General features: G+C 41.0%; 1 protein-coding gene across 1 annotated transcript; it reads left to right on the top strand.

Annotated features, from left to right (window-relative positions):
- Positions 1–869: 869 nt before the first annotated feature.
- lin28b (lin-28 homolog B (C. elegans)) lies at positions 870–17947 on the top strand. The gene is made up of 5 exons (XM_034143619.1): positions 870–1092; positions 1729–1919; positions 11962–12149; positions 16016–16328; positions 16488–17947. Exons 1-4 carry the CDS (start codon positions 1083–1085, stop codon positions 16311–16313), a joined length of 687 nt encoding a protein of 228 aa, XP_033999510.1. The 5' UTR covers positions 870–1082; the 3' UTR covers positions 16314–16328; positions 16488–17947.
- The last annotated feature ends 299 nt before the right edge of the window (positions 17948–18246 follow it).

The following is an 18246-nucleotide window of genomic DNA, read 5'->3' on the forward strand; positions in this document are numbered from 1 at the left end:
ATAACAATGAATATCTTAAGTGCTTTGACAAAAAATCCATAAAAAAATGTCATCTGTGGAAGCCGTAGTACTGTAAAAAGCACGACCAATCATTTTAGCCGGCCCGGCTAAAATAACTGGATGGCCTACCTGCCTGTCAGCCTTCCATCTGTGCACAAATTTATCTCGTGCCCTCATTGGTCATGTGCGCGTTCGTGTGTGTTGGAGGAGGGGCTCTGTAAGGAAGTGGCAGATTTTCTCCGGTTGTGTATTTTCAAATTCTAGCGATCTCGAGCCGGTTTCTCAAATGTACCTACCCTACCTTATGCATATATATAATTATTAAAAAGCCCATAAACTTGCCGTTTCTTTTTGCTTGTTTCTTTCCCTATGTTCCATGTGTTCTCCTTATGTTTGCTTTTGTCCTGCTGCTATGACCACCCAATCAAATCCCAAAGGAATCATTCAAATGTAATTGAATCCCATCTAATCTAATCTCTGAGCATAATAGCTTTATGTAGCTACACCATCATGATAGGCTCCGTCTTTATCCCAAGAAAACACACTATAAACAGTTCACGCCACTGTGTGTCAGAGGCTATTATTAAAACAGGGTTTGTTTTTCTTATCACCACACAACTGGGGTGTATTTTGCTTGTGGTTGCGAGTCCGAGTCCCCTCTTGTCTGGAATCGCAGGGCAGAAATTAGCAGCAAGAAAGCATGTAATTGACAAAGTCACGTGTTCTCACTACGGGAACGGGCACAGCCAGCTCGAGAGCGAATGAGAGCGAAGGAGAGAGAGGGAGAGAGAGAGAGAGAGAGAGAGAGAGAGAGAGAGAGAGAGAGAGAGGGAGAGGGAGAGGGAGGCAGAGGCAGAGAAAGAGGGAGAGCAGTGCAGAGGTGCAGAGAGTGAGGAAAGGATTGAAGCGAAGAAAGAGAGACATGACAAAAATATCAAAAGGCAGAAAGCACGCCGTACCATGCGAGCTAAATTAGTGACCGATGGGATCGAGGATGTCGGATTAATGGTGACTACCGTAGCCCGTTTTCGCAGAGGAAGCTTCTCTATTGCAACTTGGGCGCAGAGGGTCCGCGGGGAAACATGGCCGAAGGTTATTCTGCAATTATTTTCTATTTTCTGCTTAGTTTTTACCTCCCCTATCTGCTAGCTCAAGGAAGGGGGTGTCGTGGGGGGCAAGGTGCAATGTGAATGTTGTTCCAAACCTCAAAAAAACCCGACCTGAACCGCCCCTGCCGAGCAGTGTATCCCACCATGTTTCGCTGCATTAAGATGTATGCATTGTTGGAGCGTATGTGCTACTCTGCCCAGCAGTAAAGCTTGGGGAACCATGTGTACACCTGCCTTTTTGGATCCCATAGCGAGCTCCACTCCACTGTAGCAGCGGGCTGTGGATGCACGAGACAAATCCTCCCAAAGTTACACGGACCAGGCACTCCTGTGCACGAGACCGAGTTCATCTGTCAGGGAGTAACAAACAACTTTCATGCACACAGCACCACGCGCCCTCCAGATCGCCTTTTTGATGCCGAAACTAGTAGTGTAGGAAATTTCTACCGGCCCTGAACTTCACATAGCCCGTGTTTGCAAGTGGAGGGGATTCCCCCCGCGCTTCTTGAAGAAGTTTACGCAACGGAGCCCATTAAACTTATATAAACCTTTATGCGTTCAGGGAAGTAGCCATCCCGTGTCCTGTAAAATGTTTTAACTTGCTTCCTGTGTGTTTCAGGAGGGCCGGGTAAAGGTGGCGGAGAAGATCCCACCAAGTCCACCGAGCAGGAGGACCGGACTCGACCTCAGGTCCTGTCGGGCTCTGGCTTCTGCAAATGGTTCAACGTCCGGATGGGCTTTGGATTTATCTCAATGACCAGCAGCGATGGGAGCCCCGTCGACCCCCCTCTGGATGTTTTCGTCCACCAAGTAAGTTGACGCCAAAAAAGAAAAGAAAGAAAGAGGAATAAACATCTGTGCTGATGTGTTGCGGATTTGGTCTTTCCTAACGCGATGAATGATTGATTCGTTTTATTTCCTTTTCCTACAATTTCCCTGTCACTTCGTACCCCTTTCTCGTTCCCCGCAGGCCCCCTTTTTATTCCTCCTCAGAGCGCCAGTTACATTGTATCATCCGGATGTTTTGCATTGCCCAACATGTTACTGTGTAATCACACGTTGTCCACGGGCGTGAATAAAAAGCACGTTAAGTTTCCTCTTTGAGCCACATGTGTCCAGGCTCTCCCCTCCCTCGCTTCATGTCGTGTGGCTGTGACACGGTTAGTTTCACACTTGGCTCTAATGGACAGTCGGGAAGCATGCTTGAAATAAGTCAAACTGCACCCTCATGCTACTCCTTTGCTGCTGTTTTGTGGATGTGTTTGAAACACCCCTTTGGCCTGTTTTCCACCGCATGTGTACTTGTGATTTATTGTGCATGGGGTTCATTTCTGAAGCTTTGTTTTCCACTTATTCTGCAGCACACAAAGAGGCTCCTCTTCTCCCTGTGTTTAATCGCCCTATTTTACGGTCCTATAAAGTGACTTAAAAATACTAGTGGACTGAGGAGGAGAGGCATTTTCACCATTTCACGTGACACCCTCCCTGAGAGGTGTTTTTATTGTGGGATGTTGTGCTGAACTGGTGGGAAGAGAGGAGGGGGCACATCAGGGGTCAGATGTCAGCAGTGATGCAGTGGTGAATAAAACAGGTCCACTGATCATTCATAAAGGCATTAATTTATTTAATTATCAGCCCATTCTTGTTGAACTTCAACAATGTTTAAAAGCTGTATCCAGTCTCAAAACAACAAGAGGGACCTCTGAGTGTGGCATTTGAACTTGTTATGTTGTGTACACTATAGGACAGTTTGCAGGGAGGAAATGTGTTTACTACTGCTACACTATGATTTATGTTGCATTCTTCTATTTGTTATTTATTTCCTATGATTTGCATCTTGTGATCATTATACATAAACCATTCATCTATATGATGTTTTTCATTCATTTATTCTGACGATAAAGTCAAAAAATTAGCTGACTGATATCAAATAATTTTGCTGTACACTTGGTGCTTAAAAAAAAAATCGCATTTTGAGTGAATTATGTTCAATATGTTTACTCTTACTCCATCTATCTTTATATTTATGTCATTGATTATCATAGGCCGACACAAAATAATGCATTTTTAATATTTGTTATTATATATAAATATTATATTATTATTATATTTTTACATTCGTGTGTTGGTGCAGTTTTTGATATGCGAGCACCACTGTGAATATTTGCAAGAACGAGAGGCTAAGGGAAGTGCATATTGCAGTATCCATCTTTTGATTGATACTTACATATTGTGGCGCCATTGACTGAACGTGCTCCATCAATCTACATACTCCCAGCTCCGATTTCCCTGCTGCCATACAGGTTTGTTAGTAGTATATCAGGGCAGTAAGAGAGGAGAAGGGTTTAGTCTGGGGAAGCAGTCTGAAGAGCCCAGCAGAAGTCAAATAAAGACTGCAGTTTGTAACCTGTAGGACCGGACAGGCTGGTGGTAATAGGTGTCTGTGGGAATATTTCTCAAATGCATGCAGTCTAGTGTGATTTTTTTCAAACCACACGAGGGGGAGATGATTATAATGACTACCTCTGCTCTACATTATGTGTGGCAAGCTGCATTTCCATGTTCAGAAAATGCCAATTGTTCCATTAAAACCTTTTTCTTTTAACAGAATAATTATCTAGCATACAATAAATCATTATGTTTACATCAGTGCATTTCCCCCAGTCTTTCCAGCTACGTGTTTCCAATAATACAGCTGTCATTTAGCACAAAGAGCGAAACAATATGCATTCATAAGCACATTGTCGTATTCTATGCAAAACACCCCAGTGTTTGCATACTCTCTCATTAAAGCAGTCACTCTCATTTGCTCTGACTGTTGCTCCCTCTCTAGACTGTCAGCCTGAAGACTTTGGGAAATATAAATGCTGTTTTGGAAATGTTCTGTCGTGGGTACATAAGAAAGAAATCCTGCAGGTTATCGTGTATGTCTCTACAGTATCAGGAACATATATTCTATATCAAATACATTGAGTACTGCTGTTGAAATCTTTGATATGCATACAGTAGGGCTGCTATTAACCGTTTTTCTTTATCGACTAAACTGATGATTATTTACAAGATTAATAGTTTGGTCTATAAAATGTAAGATTAGTAAAAAAATCAACCCCAATTTCTTGGAAATGTTTAGTTTTGTCAGTCTTAAACCCAATGATATCTACTTTAATATGATTTAAAGAGGAATAAAGTATGACATTTTCATAATTAGGAGGCTAAATGCTATATTTTGAAGAATAACTTATTGAATAATCCAAAACGTTTTAATAGATTTTTCTGTCAATCGACTTTCATTTCTGTAGCTGTAGCACAATACACCATTCACCATACAAGCTGTTGCAAGAGTCTTCAGGGAGAGGTCATGTTATATATGTTTTGCATTTATAATACAAGGTTAACTGATGTGAAAAATAGTGGAAGAATTGCAGATGTATTCCTGTACAATACTCCCCCTACATGCACGAGAGGTGGAGAGAGAGAGCGAGGTAAGAGCGATGGGCAGGGGAAGAGGGAGCATGAGGACAGGAGAAAGAGGGGGAGAGAGGAGGAGTTTTCCTAGGAGAGGGAAAGAGGAGGGATGTGGGAAAAATAAGTGTTGGTGAAGGGGAGGCGGTGCGGGGGGGGGGGGAGGGCGGAGGGGTGCTAGTGGTAGCCGAAAGAGGAAAACATGAGCGAGAGGTTGGAAAAAGACGAGTGAGTGGGAGAGAGTGTGTGTGTGTGTGTGTGAGTCAGCGCGAGGGTCCCCGCCCGACCACGAGTTCTCTTCCTGGGAGGCCTCTTCATCACGGCTCCTATCTGATCACTTCCTTGTTGGAAGGTGTGTGTGTGTGAGAGAGAGAGAGAGAGAGCGAGAGAGTAATTAAGCTTCCTCACCCACTTTACCTCTCTACTTAGTAATTCCACACACAAAGCCGTTTCATTATCTCTGTTTGTCAACCCCTTCCCTACCTGGACTGAGTGTTTTTCTGTGTGGAAATATGTGTGTGTGTGTGCGTGCGCGAGTTCCTGCTGGGACACGGGGGGTGCTCTCTCCTCGGGCATTCTTTTAAAAAGAGGAATTTCTTTAAAGACAAAAAGGCAGGAGGGTTGGGTGGGGTGAGGGGGTGTGTGGCGGTGAGGTGGGGGGGCTGCTTGCCCTTTGTCGGTAATCAGTTTGAAATGTTGAACAGTTTGCTGCTGCTGCGATTCTCCTGAAACCTCCAGAGTGTGTTCAATGTATGGAACCTCCGTGAGTTTGTGTGTGTGTGTGGTTCTTACTTTCTGCTCTTAACCACCAGGTTGTTGATGTCTACATGGGAACCGTTGTAAGATGTTTGAGGTTTTTGGAGTGTGTGTGTGTGCGTGCGTGCGAGAGAGAGTGTGTGTGTGTTTTGTGTAGCGAGGTTAAAGTGGGCCCCTAGTGAGATTAACCTCTGGTCCGTGTCACCGTTTGGCATGCAGGCCCCACCCATCTCTGCCTCTAGATAGCCAGTATCAGGCTTTGTCTCTCCTGCAGCCACACTATCCGCCCCCCCTCCTCCCCCCCCCCCCACCTCCTCCTCCACCAACCCACCCTTCTCTTCTGCACATCAAAAAACGCAAAAGAAGAAGAAAGAGTAGTCATGTGACTTCCTTTTGAGGAGCTGGCCACATACAGCGGAGATGATTGGTAATTGGAAAGGTGGCGGAGTAGAAAGCAGAGCACCTAAAACACAAAGAGAGCGCCTGCAGAGACACACACTTTATTTATATCATTTCATTTAGAAATCTAATCGCACTGAAACATTCAACAATGAAGATTGAAATGAGATCAAACACTCAGTAAATGTGTCTTTGAAATAGGCTTTTTTTTATGCTGGTCTGTTTATTTAATATAAAGAAGTTAGTACTTTAAACATACATGTAATAAGATAAGATAGACCTTTATTGATCCCTGTGGGGAAATTCAGGATTTATTTATTATAGAGTAATCTGCCGATTATATTTATATCTTCTTTTTTAAATTACCCATTCCACAATTGCTTTTTTAATCTGACCAAAGACATTTTTATGAAAACATTTTCACATGTACTTGTTGTGTTTGTGCCTGAAATATTATTGAAACTATTAATTAATACGGTTGCAGATTATATCAACTAAGTGATAAATATATCAATTCTTAGAAAATAATACATTTGGAAAAAGCCCATCTAATGCCCATTCAAGGTTAGTTTTGGAGAGATTTTCTTTGTCTTAAACACGGTTTGAAATGTTAAAATGGAGTGAAATCTACACCCAAATTATATATAAAAACTTTTTCTTTTTTCAGATGAAAAACATTGTTCAAGCATAAGATTCAGATGATACTTAGAAATATTTGGATCATGCTTGAATGTATGAGTGTTGAATTCAGTTCCAACATTTAATTTCCAGAAGTAAAAAACAGCTGCTGGTATTTAGCTTTGCAAAAAAAAGTAAGCTGCAACAAAATCAATGAGATAATGATCTTATTTAATGTGGAATGATAACATTGTTCATACAACTTGAACTGAGACAAACACAGTTGCTACTTGTAAAAAAGGTTTGTGTTTATTCTTTTGCTTATGGTGAAGTTTAGTATCAACATTTCCTTTTTAAATCCACCAGGTATCTTTTTATTTCTCAACCAGCTTAGGTATCTATATACTAAGATTTGCCCTTTAATCATGTCATTTGACAAGGTGTCACTTCAAATAGTTTATATGGGATTTTGGAAAGAACACTACCCTTTGTGTGAAGCAGCTTGGTAAGTGTGCTTCTGTTCTGAACGGCTCCAGTTATTAGCCGGCTGTGCGTTTTATCACCAGCCACCTCGGCGAGGTTCATTTCCCCTCTCGTGCTGATAAATGTAGCAAGATGATCTAGTGCTTCCTCCCTCAGATCAAATATTTGCCCCAGTCATAATCGGGGGTGTTGGATGTTGTTAATTTGAGGTAGGGGAAACATGAAGGCTTTTAAGTGTTTGATGGGGGTTGGGCAGGGTTCAAGGGTCAGGGCCGCTAATGACAACGTGTTGAGGAGGGCTGGGGTCCGCGTCATGAGAGCGGCTCTGTTTGTGGTTTCATCGGCATATTTGTGTGTTGTTTTTTTCCCTCCTCCTCCATCCAGCTTTCTCGCTCCGTTTTCCCTCTTTCTTCTTTGGTTTATATGCGTCCTGTTGGCTTATGTCCATCTGAGCTGATCTGGCCCAGCTTTGTCCACTTAGCATTTCCTGTGTGTAAAAAGCTACTTAATGGCACCACGCCACATGGTGACCGCCATCTCCCTCACGCTCACCCCTACACACCCCCTTTCCCTCTCAATACGAGCACGATCGGCTCTGCGTGGGCCACCTCTGATTTAAAGCATCCCATAATTAGCCATTCCATAGCCGGTGGTCGCCACGGAGAGAGGCTGGTGGAGGATGGTGGGTCTCCTCTCCCCGCTTCCACATCCCCTCACGTTACAGCTTCCTGTATTGATTGCCGGGCCCTGTGATGACGAGGGCCTGGTTGATGAAAAGGAGGGCTATTTCTATCCAGGATGTTGGAGTCCGTATTGATCGCTGGCTCCTTCCTACACACACACGCACACAAACACACACACTCGAGCCATAGGAAGATATTTATTACATATAAGGAAGCTCGTAAGCATAATCAAGCCATTTTTTGAGTACGTCGGTATCCATTTTGTTGGCTCAGTTTCTCTACTTTGCAGGATGACAGTAGCGGCCGGTGGCTCTGAGTTAAAGCTCTGGAGCTGGTGTGGTCCGCCAGTCGGGTGGGGGGGGGGGGGGGGGCTGCGATGGCTATACCACTGACCCCCGGATTTCTGCTGCTGACCTGTGGGGCTCCTGATCAAATGGGGGTTTTGTTCCTGGGCTCCCCCCAGGTCCAGCCACTGATCAGGAGTTGCTCCTCCATTGGAGCTGAACAGAATGCGCTGGAGGCATTTCCATGAACCCCCCCCCCCCCCCCCCCCCCCCCCCTCCCCTCTCCTCCTCTGGACTCCCTCCCTCATCCACCAGCCCCCTGCTTCAGGCCACTCCTCCATTTTGTGTTCTCCCTCTCTCCTCCTCTGACGTTCTTTCGTTCCCTCTCCCCGTCCGTGCCCTTTCCTGACCTCTGTGCGTAAACTGAAACGGGTCAGGACACCCGCCAGGTCACCCGAGATGAGGGGTCTCAAGTTACAGGTTCTGATTTGTGACTTTGTTTTCAAATGTAGTTTTTCACACACACCGGCACACACACGCATGTAAATCCACATGCTGCTTTTTATTACGTAAGTGTGGAGAGACCTAGCCACTGCCAGCCCATGCTCCAGATATGAAGTGTGTGTGTGTGTGTGTGTGTGTGTGTGTGTGTGTGTGTGTGTGTGTGTGTGTGTGTGTGTGTGTGTGTGTGTGTGTGTGTGTGTGTGTGTGTGTGTGTGTGTGTGTGTGTGTGTGTGTGTGTGTGTGTGTGTGTGTGTGTGTGTGTGTGTGTGTGTGTGTGTGTGTGTGTGTGTGTGTGTGTGTGTGTGTGTGTGTGTGTGTGTGTGTGTGTGTGTGTGTGTGTGTGTGTGTGTGTGTGTGTGTGTGTGTGTGTGTGTGTGTGTGTGTGTGTGTGTGTGTGTGTGTGTGTGTGTGTGTGTGTGTGTGTGTGTGTGTGTTTATTTCGGCAGAACAAAAGAGGTTGTGTGGTTTTCTCACTGGTGCATTGACGGGGTTGAAGAGGGGGTAGGGTGCCGAGACAAACCACTCAACTTTGACCTGGAGAGACAAGCTGCCTGTGGACTGAAGACAGGAGAGGAACAGGAAGGGCTCATGCGCCGCACGGTCTAGAGACCAGTCTGTGATTATTCATCATTATTCAGGATATGTTTGTTTTGTGGGGGATGGGTGCAATTTTTGATTCCCTTCAGCTGATTTCTGCTGCAGGAGTGCCTTCTAGTAATTTGGACGGTCTAATGATTGTAATCATACAATCAATTGGGGTTTTATTTTGATTAAGCATGGGTCTGACTGATTGAGGTTCCTTGATTTGTGGTTTTAGAATGATAGGAAGTCAGTTTTGGTTCATGTTGTTGCAGTTCTTAGTTGATTAATAAATTGTCAATGCTTGGTTATTGTTGTTTTTTTAGCACAGCAACTCCTAACCTCCAGTACTTGATTATTGTCCTTTCCTCAAAACCAAATCCAATATCTGAAAACCAAAAATGGATAAGTCCTTCACAAGCAATCACCTAAAGGTTCAGTTGTCCTTGCTGTTACCCTCACTGACAGCAGAGAAAGAATCAAAAAGAACATGAAAAAGGGAAAGGGACACATTTTGGGCCACATTTCTTTATTGAGCACATTATCAGTCATTTTCCTTTGTTTTAAATTGTGAAAATGGAAAGAAAGAGTCACTTCAAAAAGTTAAGATTAAAGGGAAAAGCACAGTTGTTTTGATTATGTTTCATATTTGTGCAAGTTTCACCACAATTTGGCCCTTTTTTCCTGTATGAAGTGCCTTTGAATTTGGGAAAATGTGGCCTTCCAGTATACCCAGAATAAATGGTTATGTACTAAAAAGATACACACATTATATTTAAATAGAATAAAATAAAACGAATGCATCGAATTCATGATTATAGTTTAATTCTATCAGTGCACAATATACATGTCATGGCCCTTCAAAACACATGTAAGTCTGTAGTAAAGAGAAGAAGTTGTTTGAACAGATTTTCTTTTTAATCAAAACTGTATTTTTTAACATTGTTTTAATGTATTAAGTTTGTCTTATATGTACCTATCTATATCTACATATTTTTTGTTTAAAGTTAGTTTCAAAGCTATTACAGAAAACTAACTCATCTTAGTTCTTTTAAATAGTCAAAATGTCAATTTTCAGGTTGGATTTTCGTGAAAGAAATACCTTTTAAAGATAACATTAAACATTCAATTCATATAATTCAATAATTATACTATATATATATTTAAAACATATTTTCCCAAACATGATGTGATATTCTTGGCCTATTTCACATTATTTAATTTGACTGACTTAGAATTCAAATGTTTCCATGCGATGGTTGTCACATTTATTATGCAAACCTGTATTTGGAATTTTAAAATCTGTATTAACGGCTGCAAAATAATTATTTCAATATGAGTTTACTATGATTTATTTGATTGTATTATAAACAGTTTGAAACATAGAAAGCTTCTGAATGAAACACAGTTTAAACTTTAACACAACATCCTTATCCTTAGTTTCTAAAAGCATATAGTGAAACTAACAAACCCTAATTTATCCCGATGTTACACTTGAATCTGTATGCCATTGGTAGTCAGATATCCTTCAGAGTACAATGAGCTCAGACACTATTCTTAGCTTGATTAATTAATGACTACTTACTCTCTTCTCACTGCTTTTCACCTTCCCATCTTTTCTCTCTTTTATATTCATTACTTTCCCACTAATGGATCACCTAAAGAACTCCTTTGTTGTTGACAGAATTTGAATGCAAAGAAAATGCTGCTGAGCACATTTGCTCTCCTTCCTGTATGGTTTACATTTAACTCTGATAATTTGTTCCTTTTTCTACATCTTTCTCCTACACATCCGGGAATTTACAGAAAGCCTGTGTGTTATTTATAGGCCTCGATGTATAGTAGGTTAGCTCTGCTCACTGCACACTGCGTGCTCGTGTGGGTGTGTTTACCTACCGAGATCTGCAGGGCGGCTGCCATTCATGAAGGTCACGCATACAGTGCCTATCAGCCGTCCGTTCTGTGCCATCAGCTGCACATAAATCATCGTGCAGTGGTTATGTAGTAACTAGATCAATAATGCCGATCATGTAGATAAGAGGGACGGTGGATGTGTGCTGAGAGAAAATGATTGCGATGTACTCGTCCTTTCTCCCTGCACAAAGGAATAGGAAGTGGTGCCTCTGCGAAAAGTAGATAAAGGGAGTAAAGCAAGGACGCTGTGTGTGAGATCTCTGTACACACACTTTTTTTCTGGCAGTTGGTGTAAACCACAGACAGTCTATCCACCATGTTGGAATCATGTCTTTCTGTGTACACGCTGTGCTACTGCAGTGTGTACAAGCCTCGGCAGTAAAGTGTTGATTCTTCTGCCACAATTATTTAGAGATTACAAATGTTGATCGGGGACCTGGAGAAGCTCTCCGGCAGCTGTTCATCATTTAAGTGTTAAATTAGCTCTGTGTGTGTGTGTACTCGCATAATATTAATGCTGAGCTTAATGCTGGGCGGACAGAAGTTAAGAACCAAGGCATTCAAATGTGTCTTTTCATTGGAAAATGACCTTTTCTGTTCAATAAAGAGGCTCTTGACATTTGTAAAGCATACAGGCTTTGTCAGGTTACTGTATCATTTGAGGTAAAAAATAAAACACACAGCAGAAGCAGTCAGGGTGAAGTACATCTTGATAACAATTTGTGTATGGAGTCTTTCATAACAATATCTTGGAGAGATTTGTCTCTTGAAAAGCTTCAAATGTGTTTCAGCATTATTCACGGACATGTGGCCTTGAGTGACGAATATATATACATTTTCTTACTCATGTGTTCCACTGATTTGTATTACAGAATCATATATATCTTGTAAAAATGATATATCCAATCATAATTATTGTTATATGAAATTATATATTATCAATTATCTAATCAGAAACAGGTGTAACTTCATGCTTTTATACTGAAATTAGAGCAAATTGAAGTAACATGAGCACTATCATATTATACGTGTATCCTACATCAAACTGGACACCACCTGATATCATTTAGACCCTTGTGTATTGCAGGATTTTATCATTTTTTCAAAGAATACATTGAGCTATAAGCGCCTACATCTTTTAAACTGATAATTGCTTTTCTCTCCCGACAGAGCAAACTGCTGATGGAGGGTTTCCGCAGCTTAAAGGAGGGAGAGCAGGTGGAGTTCACCTATAAGAAATGCTCTAAGGGCCTGGAGTCCCTGCGGGTGAACGGGCCTGGGGGGGGACCCTGCGCAGGCAGCGAAAGGAGACCCAAAGCCAAGGTCCCACTCCAGAAACGCAAACCAAAGGGAGACCGGTGAGTGATTTAATTAGTATTATTTCCAACATTTCCAACAACATCAAATTGTACATTAAACTGAACACACCTATAAAACAATGAAAGGCTTATTTTAAGTGCGTACAGTCTTTTGAGATTTTTTTAATTTTTTCTGCGTTAATTGATATCTTGACAATAAGAAAATGAAATAGTGTGCAGCCCTATCCTCTGTTTTGTGAGTCAGCAGTAATGTAATGTTTCATTTAAAGCAAACTGAATATATGTGACCGTTGGCAGCCTGCATTTAGAAATCACGGCTGCCTATAGCAGAAGGAGACATATGCTATATGTACATCTCGCTGCAGTGAGCTATTTGTGAGTGGGCTGAGATTATAGATTAAATCTATTCAATCTGCCCGAGTACATGTCTGTTGCTATGGTTATTGTGCACCATAATAAGGAATTGAATAGGGCACTTTGCCTGCCTTTGCCGCTATTTTAAATCAATTTGCCAGCTTTTACTTTAGAGGCGGCATTAGCACCGGGATGGATTGGGCTTATATGCATCTCAATGCGGCACTAGCTCAATCAATTGTTTTGTCCTCAGTAAAATCCTGAAGGGCGCTTTGCTAAAATCTGTCAGAGCGAGCCATATAGAGCTCCTTGAAAACGCCTGGTGGTTTGAACACAAGAGGCTGATTTCCCCCGTCCTCCTGTTGACAGGGAGTCATGTTTAGCAAGCGCTGCCAGGAAGAGCTGTATATGCTGGATATGTTTGCGGGAACACATCACATGACCACTCTAAGGCTGCATTTGCATTTAAAAGTCCATCTCTACCACTCTTTGTGCTGCATCACAGCTGCTGCAGCCCTGAGTCGCCCTGTTTCGAAGGTGTGAAAAGAAAAAGCTTTTGTTAGAAAAAGGGGAACAGTATCTGAGGGAAGGCTCCCTTATTGTTTTACACAGCTGAATAATTCAGTTTATTTGGGATAATTGATCCAGTGTTAGGTCAAGTGTCTCTACCTGCTGCTAAGGTGGCAGCGAGGTGGTGTTGGATTCAGAGATGGCAGGTAGACGTCTGTGATGTCATCGGGTCTTTGTGAGCGCTCAGAGCGAGCGGTTAGCTGCTCTGAGCGCTGCTGGTCACTCTGCTGTGCAACCCAACAGTCTGTAGTCCATCCTTTACACTGAGGTTCTTTAACTCTCTTAAAGATGTTTCGATGTGAGACTTGTGTTGAAATGTCACGTTTTTGTGGAAATAGTAAACCATTTTTTCAAACACAGTCTCAAATGAAAAGATCTCAATTTAAATCAAACACATAACTGTTCAATGAAATGCTTTATTTCTCCATTTTGTTATTATCTTGGTTATGATGGGGTGGTATCAGAGGTGGTTTCCTAATAATAATAATAATACGATTATTAATTAATGTTTAGATTAATTATTCACAATAAATACAAGCTTTTTAAAGACGATAATATTTTCAAAATAGTTTCTTTACAGAATACCGTATTGGTTCTTAATTGATAAAAAAAAACGGACAACTTCTTTATTTCAGTTTTGCTAAAATATGCAATAGATTTTTGGGCAAATGATTCTCTGTAAATGTAAAGCATTTCTATTTGAAAGCCTTTGACTTAATTCAGCTGAGCTAAAGCTGTTTTTTTATAAATGATTTTGCATATAATAAACCTCAAAATAGAATGTTAAATATAAATATACTACTTCATCATTGTTAAACACATCTTAATCTGATGTTTGATTATTCATTTAAACCATGCTATTGAAAGTATTTTTCATTTGTACCCTTATGAATCAGGTTATAAGCACTTGTGTGACTTATTCATGGTATATCAATGTAATGCTTTTAATTAAGAGCCATTGCAAACATATTCATCAGAAATATCCATCCATCTGTCCATGTGGATAATTGTTCAATTCTCTCTGGACATAATCCAGCCTCCTTCCAAAGCAACCAGGACTGAAACAGCCTTCTTTGGAAAATCCTGGCAGCATTTGACTCAAAAGCTAATTTTGTTAATTGGCTGTGAAACGAGATGCAATACTTAAAACGTTGATAGTGAACCATTGTTTCATGATCATGTACTGCTTTCATCTTCTACCTAAAGACAGCATGACTCTGTTTCAAATCACCACACAGGAGAGTGTTACACTGTGTGCTATTATAGAATTCAAAACACTAAATGAATCTTCTGGTTAAGACTTTAAGTGTTGAGCATTGTCCATCAGGTTAACAAGGAACAGACATCAAACCGTGAAATGAGAAATCAAGCCTTGAAGAATAATAATAATAATAATAATAATAATACATATGATTTATATAGCGCTTTTCCTGGTGCTCAAAGCGCTTAAATATACAAAGAGTACTTCATACTTAAGAATACAAGCATCTAATGTATTAAAGAGCCAACACTGCCCATTTGATTTGATGTGGTTCATTTTTGTAATCCTTCTAGCACCCAATTGCTTCCTGTCAAATGTAATAAAGCAGTATCGATGTGAACCTCACATTTGATCCGGAGCCATATTATGTGTTATGCTGCCATCTAGTGTTACATCCTAGTTGGAGCCGGTGTTTCAACTCCGCAGCGCTGGTGTTTAATGAGGATATACTTGAGATCTTTTTTTTTTGTAGAATAATGTTTTGATTTTGTTAGAACATTTTCCGTACAGATACTGAATAAATAAGTAATGAAAGTGTAGTTATAAATAGGGCTGTGCGATTATGGCAAAAATCATAATCACGATTATTTTTGGTCAATAATTGACATCACGATTATTAAATACGATTATTCATTGACTTTGAAAACATCAATTTATTGAACTTTAAAAAAAAATACAAATAATAATTTGAACAGTATCTTTTAACTGTTGATTACCCTGAACGTATCATTCAACTGAAAAACCAATAAATAAAATAAATTATACATTTATATTTACATTTAAATAAATAATATCAAAATAATAAATACCAATAAGCAAGATCAACAAATATTTTGGAGCGCACTTCAACAAGCTAATAAACATATATAAATATGATAAATACAAATATGTTGCAGTGCACTGTCACAACCTAGCAAAGCAAAATAATCGTTTTTTCCGATTATGTTGTTTTCGTAATTGTGGCAGGCCAAAATTGTAATTGCGATTAAAATACGATTAATTGCACAGCCCTAGTTATAAACATATACATACTCCCAAATGCCTGGGCAGCTGTGGTACAGAAGTGTCCTAAGGCAAGATACTGAACATGCATGTTTTCAATGTGTGTGTATCTCTCCTAAGTATATGGACACCTGTGTATAAATACAGTCCATTTACTATTTAATAATGTGATGAAGTACTTTGTACTAGGGCTGCTCAATTAATCGTATTTTAATCGCAATCACGATTTTGGCTTGCAACGATTATGAAAACAACATAATCGAAATAAAACGATTATTATTTTTATTTTTTTATTTAATTTTTTTTTTTTTATTGGTTTTTCAGTTGAATTATACTTAAAATTCAGAGTTATCAACTGTTAAAAACATACTGTTCAATTTTCTTTTTCAATAAATGGATGTTTTCAAAGTAAATGGATAATCGTTTTTAATAATCGTGATATCAATTATTGACCCAAATAATCGAGATTATGATTATTGCCATAATCGAGCAGCCCTACTTTGTACTCTTTAATGCGGTGGATAAAATGTTATTAGAATTATAAGCATTTACTGTCATTATACAAGAAGAGTAAAGCTACTCATTTTAAGGTGCCATCAAAACATTCAGAATAGACAACATACAATAAATAAAGTGAATATCTTTGTGTGTATAATAAATGATATATATCGCACATGTATGGGTTATTGTTAATCCCATTTTCTCTGTCTCTCTGCAGCTGTTATAACTGTGGAGGTCTGGATCACCATGCCAAGGAGTGTGGCCTGCCCCCCCAGCCAAAGAAATGCCACTACTGCCAGAGCATCACGCACATGGTGGCCCAGTGCCCCCACAAGGCGCTGGCCCCCGCCTCAGGCTCTCAGGACCAAAATGTGTCTACCTCTACGGGGCCCTTCCTCAGCCCGCCGGAGGAGGAGGAGCGCTCGGGCTCCCCTCCCCTCGAGGGGTCCTCCTCCTCCCCCGAGGAGCCCCAGCCTCCCCGCGGCCCCCGGACCCAGAGGTGGAGGAAGTCCTGAAGACAGCCCAGAGAGGTGTGCCGCTGACCCCTGACCCTCACGTCTCCCCTCAATCAAGGATACCTGAACCCCCCCCCCCCACCCCCCCTCATCTACCTCACACCTGTGAAAAAAAAAAAATGGGAGGTCTTGATTTCTTTACTTTGAATGTTATTTTTTTATTTTTCTAACCAGCGCAGCTATGGCAACGATCCACGGGGTACGGACAAGCGTGAATGTGTGTGACTGACTTGCAGTCATCTGGTGCAGCTATGGCAACCACCGCTGGAATGGTGACTGCAGGGATCGACTGTTTTTCTTGTTTCAATCAGTGCAGCTCAAGAGTGAAACAACATGGTATGAATCTTGTGTTTTTTTTCTTCTTCTCCTCGGACCTAAGTGTTGGCTTTTCCCCTCACACCTGTCGTTGATTGAAAGCCTCCAATTTCTATCCTGTAGGCCTAGTCATTCTGAAAATCATGCTGCACACACGGTAGCTCATTTCTAAGGCTTTTAGAAGCTCGAGACCCTCTAAGTGATAATCCAGACCCCCAGGATTGTTAGCTTGGTTTGTGAAGATCTGTAGGGACCCTTTTCAGAGGGCGCTTTTAAAAGAAGATGAGCTGCTAAACACATTCTTATAAATCTTTAAACACTCACTTCCAACCTCTCCCTTTTCACGAAATAGACCGGACCGACTGATTGTCACAGTGTGTTTGTGCGTGCACGACTGAGAGAGGGAAAAGGAGTGTGTGTTGGTATGCATGTGTTGTGCTCCGAAACAAAGCCTCTCTGTCAGACTGGCCCCTCCCCCCCCCCAGGTGCGAGTCCTCGCTATTAACGATTCAGTTTCCTATTATTAGAGATAGAGCAGTTTAGCTAAAACCTCATATAATCCATAGTTTAGATTCAACGTAATGATCATTAGACTTCCACTTTGGTTGTTGTATAATTAGTTAAAAAAATAACCTTACAATTTATAAATCATAGTATAAGTAATTAATATATATGTAAAGTCACAAGATATAAATTCTATTAACTTTAAGTAAAGCATATATAAGGACTTAGCTCTGACGGTAAATAGCCCTGTATAGTGTATGGGATACTTTTGTTGTTGTGTGAAATCTTGTTGCTCTCTCTCTATTTAACCGTTTTCATCCATGACGAATCAAACTGACGTTTTTACAATGTACTCCACGCCTTCTCCGTTTACTTCAGTGCAAGGAGTCAGCACACCTCGTTCGATGAAAGGTGCAGACCATTACAGTGTCATCACAGCTGCTCTACTTACTTAATACCTCACCTATTCTTCCCTAGCTGTTTGCTCTCCCAGCTGTGTTGCAGTACGATCGAACCACCTGTTCCTCTTCCATCTGTGCCTACCAGTTGTTAGCTAGCACCAGCTAGGCATCGCTCGCCCCTCCACAGGATGGAGACTCACTGAAGAGAGATAGAGAGGGAGGGAGAGAGAGAGAGAGAGAGAGAGAGAGAGAAGGAGTGCTGCTTTTGGTATAACTTGAATTCCAAGCGTGGCTTTAGTGGCACTTATTTGTGACCTTACAACTCTTCTCTGACCATATTGAATGTGAAAAGAGCTTACCTGAAGTCGACGCCTCACAAAGTTCACATCGGGTCGCTTTGGAGTTGTATCTTAATGTTCTGACAAATCAAATAACTTTGTATGAAACTAGCTTGTGTGTTTTTAAAAAGCTCTTAAGTAGACAACCAACTTAATTTTGGTATATTTCTATACCAAAGAGTTTGGCTTTATTTTTTGAAGGCATTTCAAGATAAGATTTAAAGTGCTTGCTGTTTTTGCCCTTTCACAATAAGAAGGAGTTATTGCTGAAAGCGCAACACTGCGGTTATCGTTTTTTTTTTTTTTTTTAAATGTGCAGCTTTCTGAATGTGTGCGTGCGTTAAAAAAAAGAAAAAATCAAGTCTCAACAATGCA

The sequence above is a fragment of the Trematomus bernacchii genome, unplaced genomic scaffold (assembly GCF_902827165.1).
Source record: "Trematomus bernacchii unplaced genomic scaffold, fTreBer1.1, whole genome shotgun sequence".
Classification (NCBI taxonomy): Eukaryota; Metazoa; Chordata; class Actinopteri; order Perciformes; family Nototheniidae; genus Trematomus; species Trematomus bernacchii.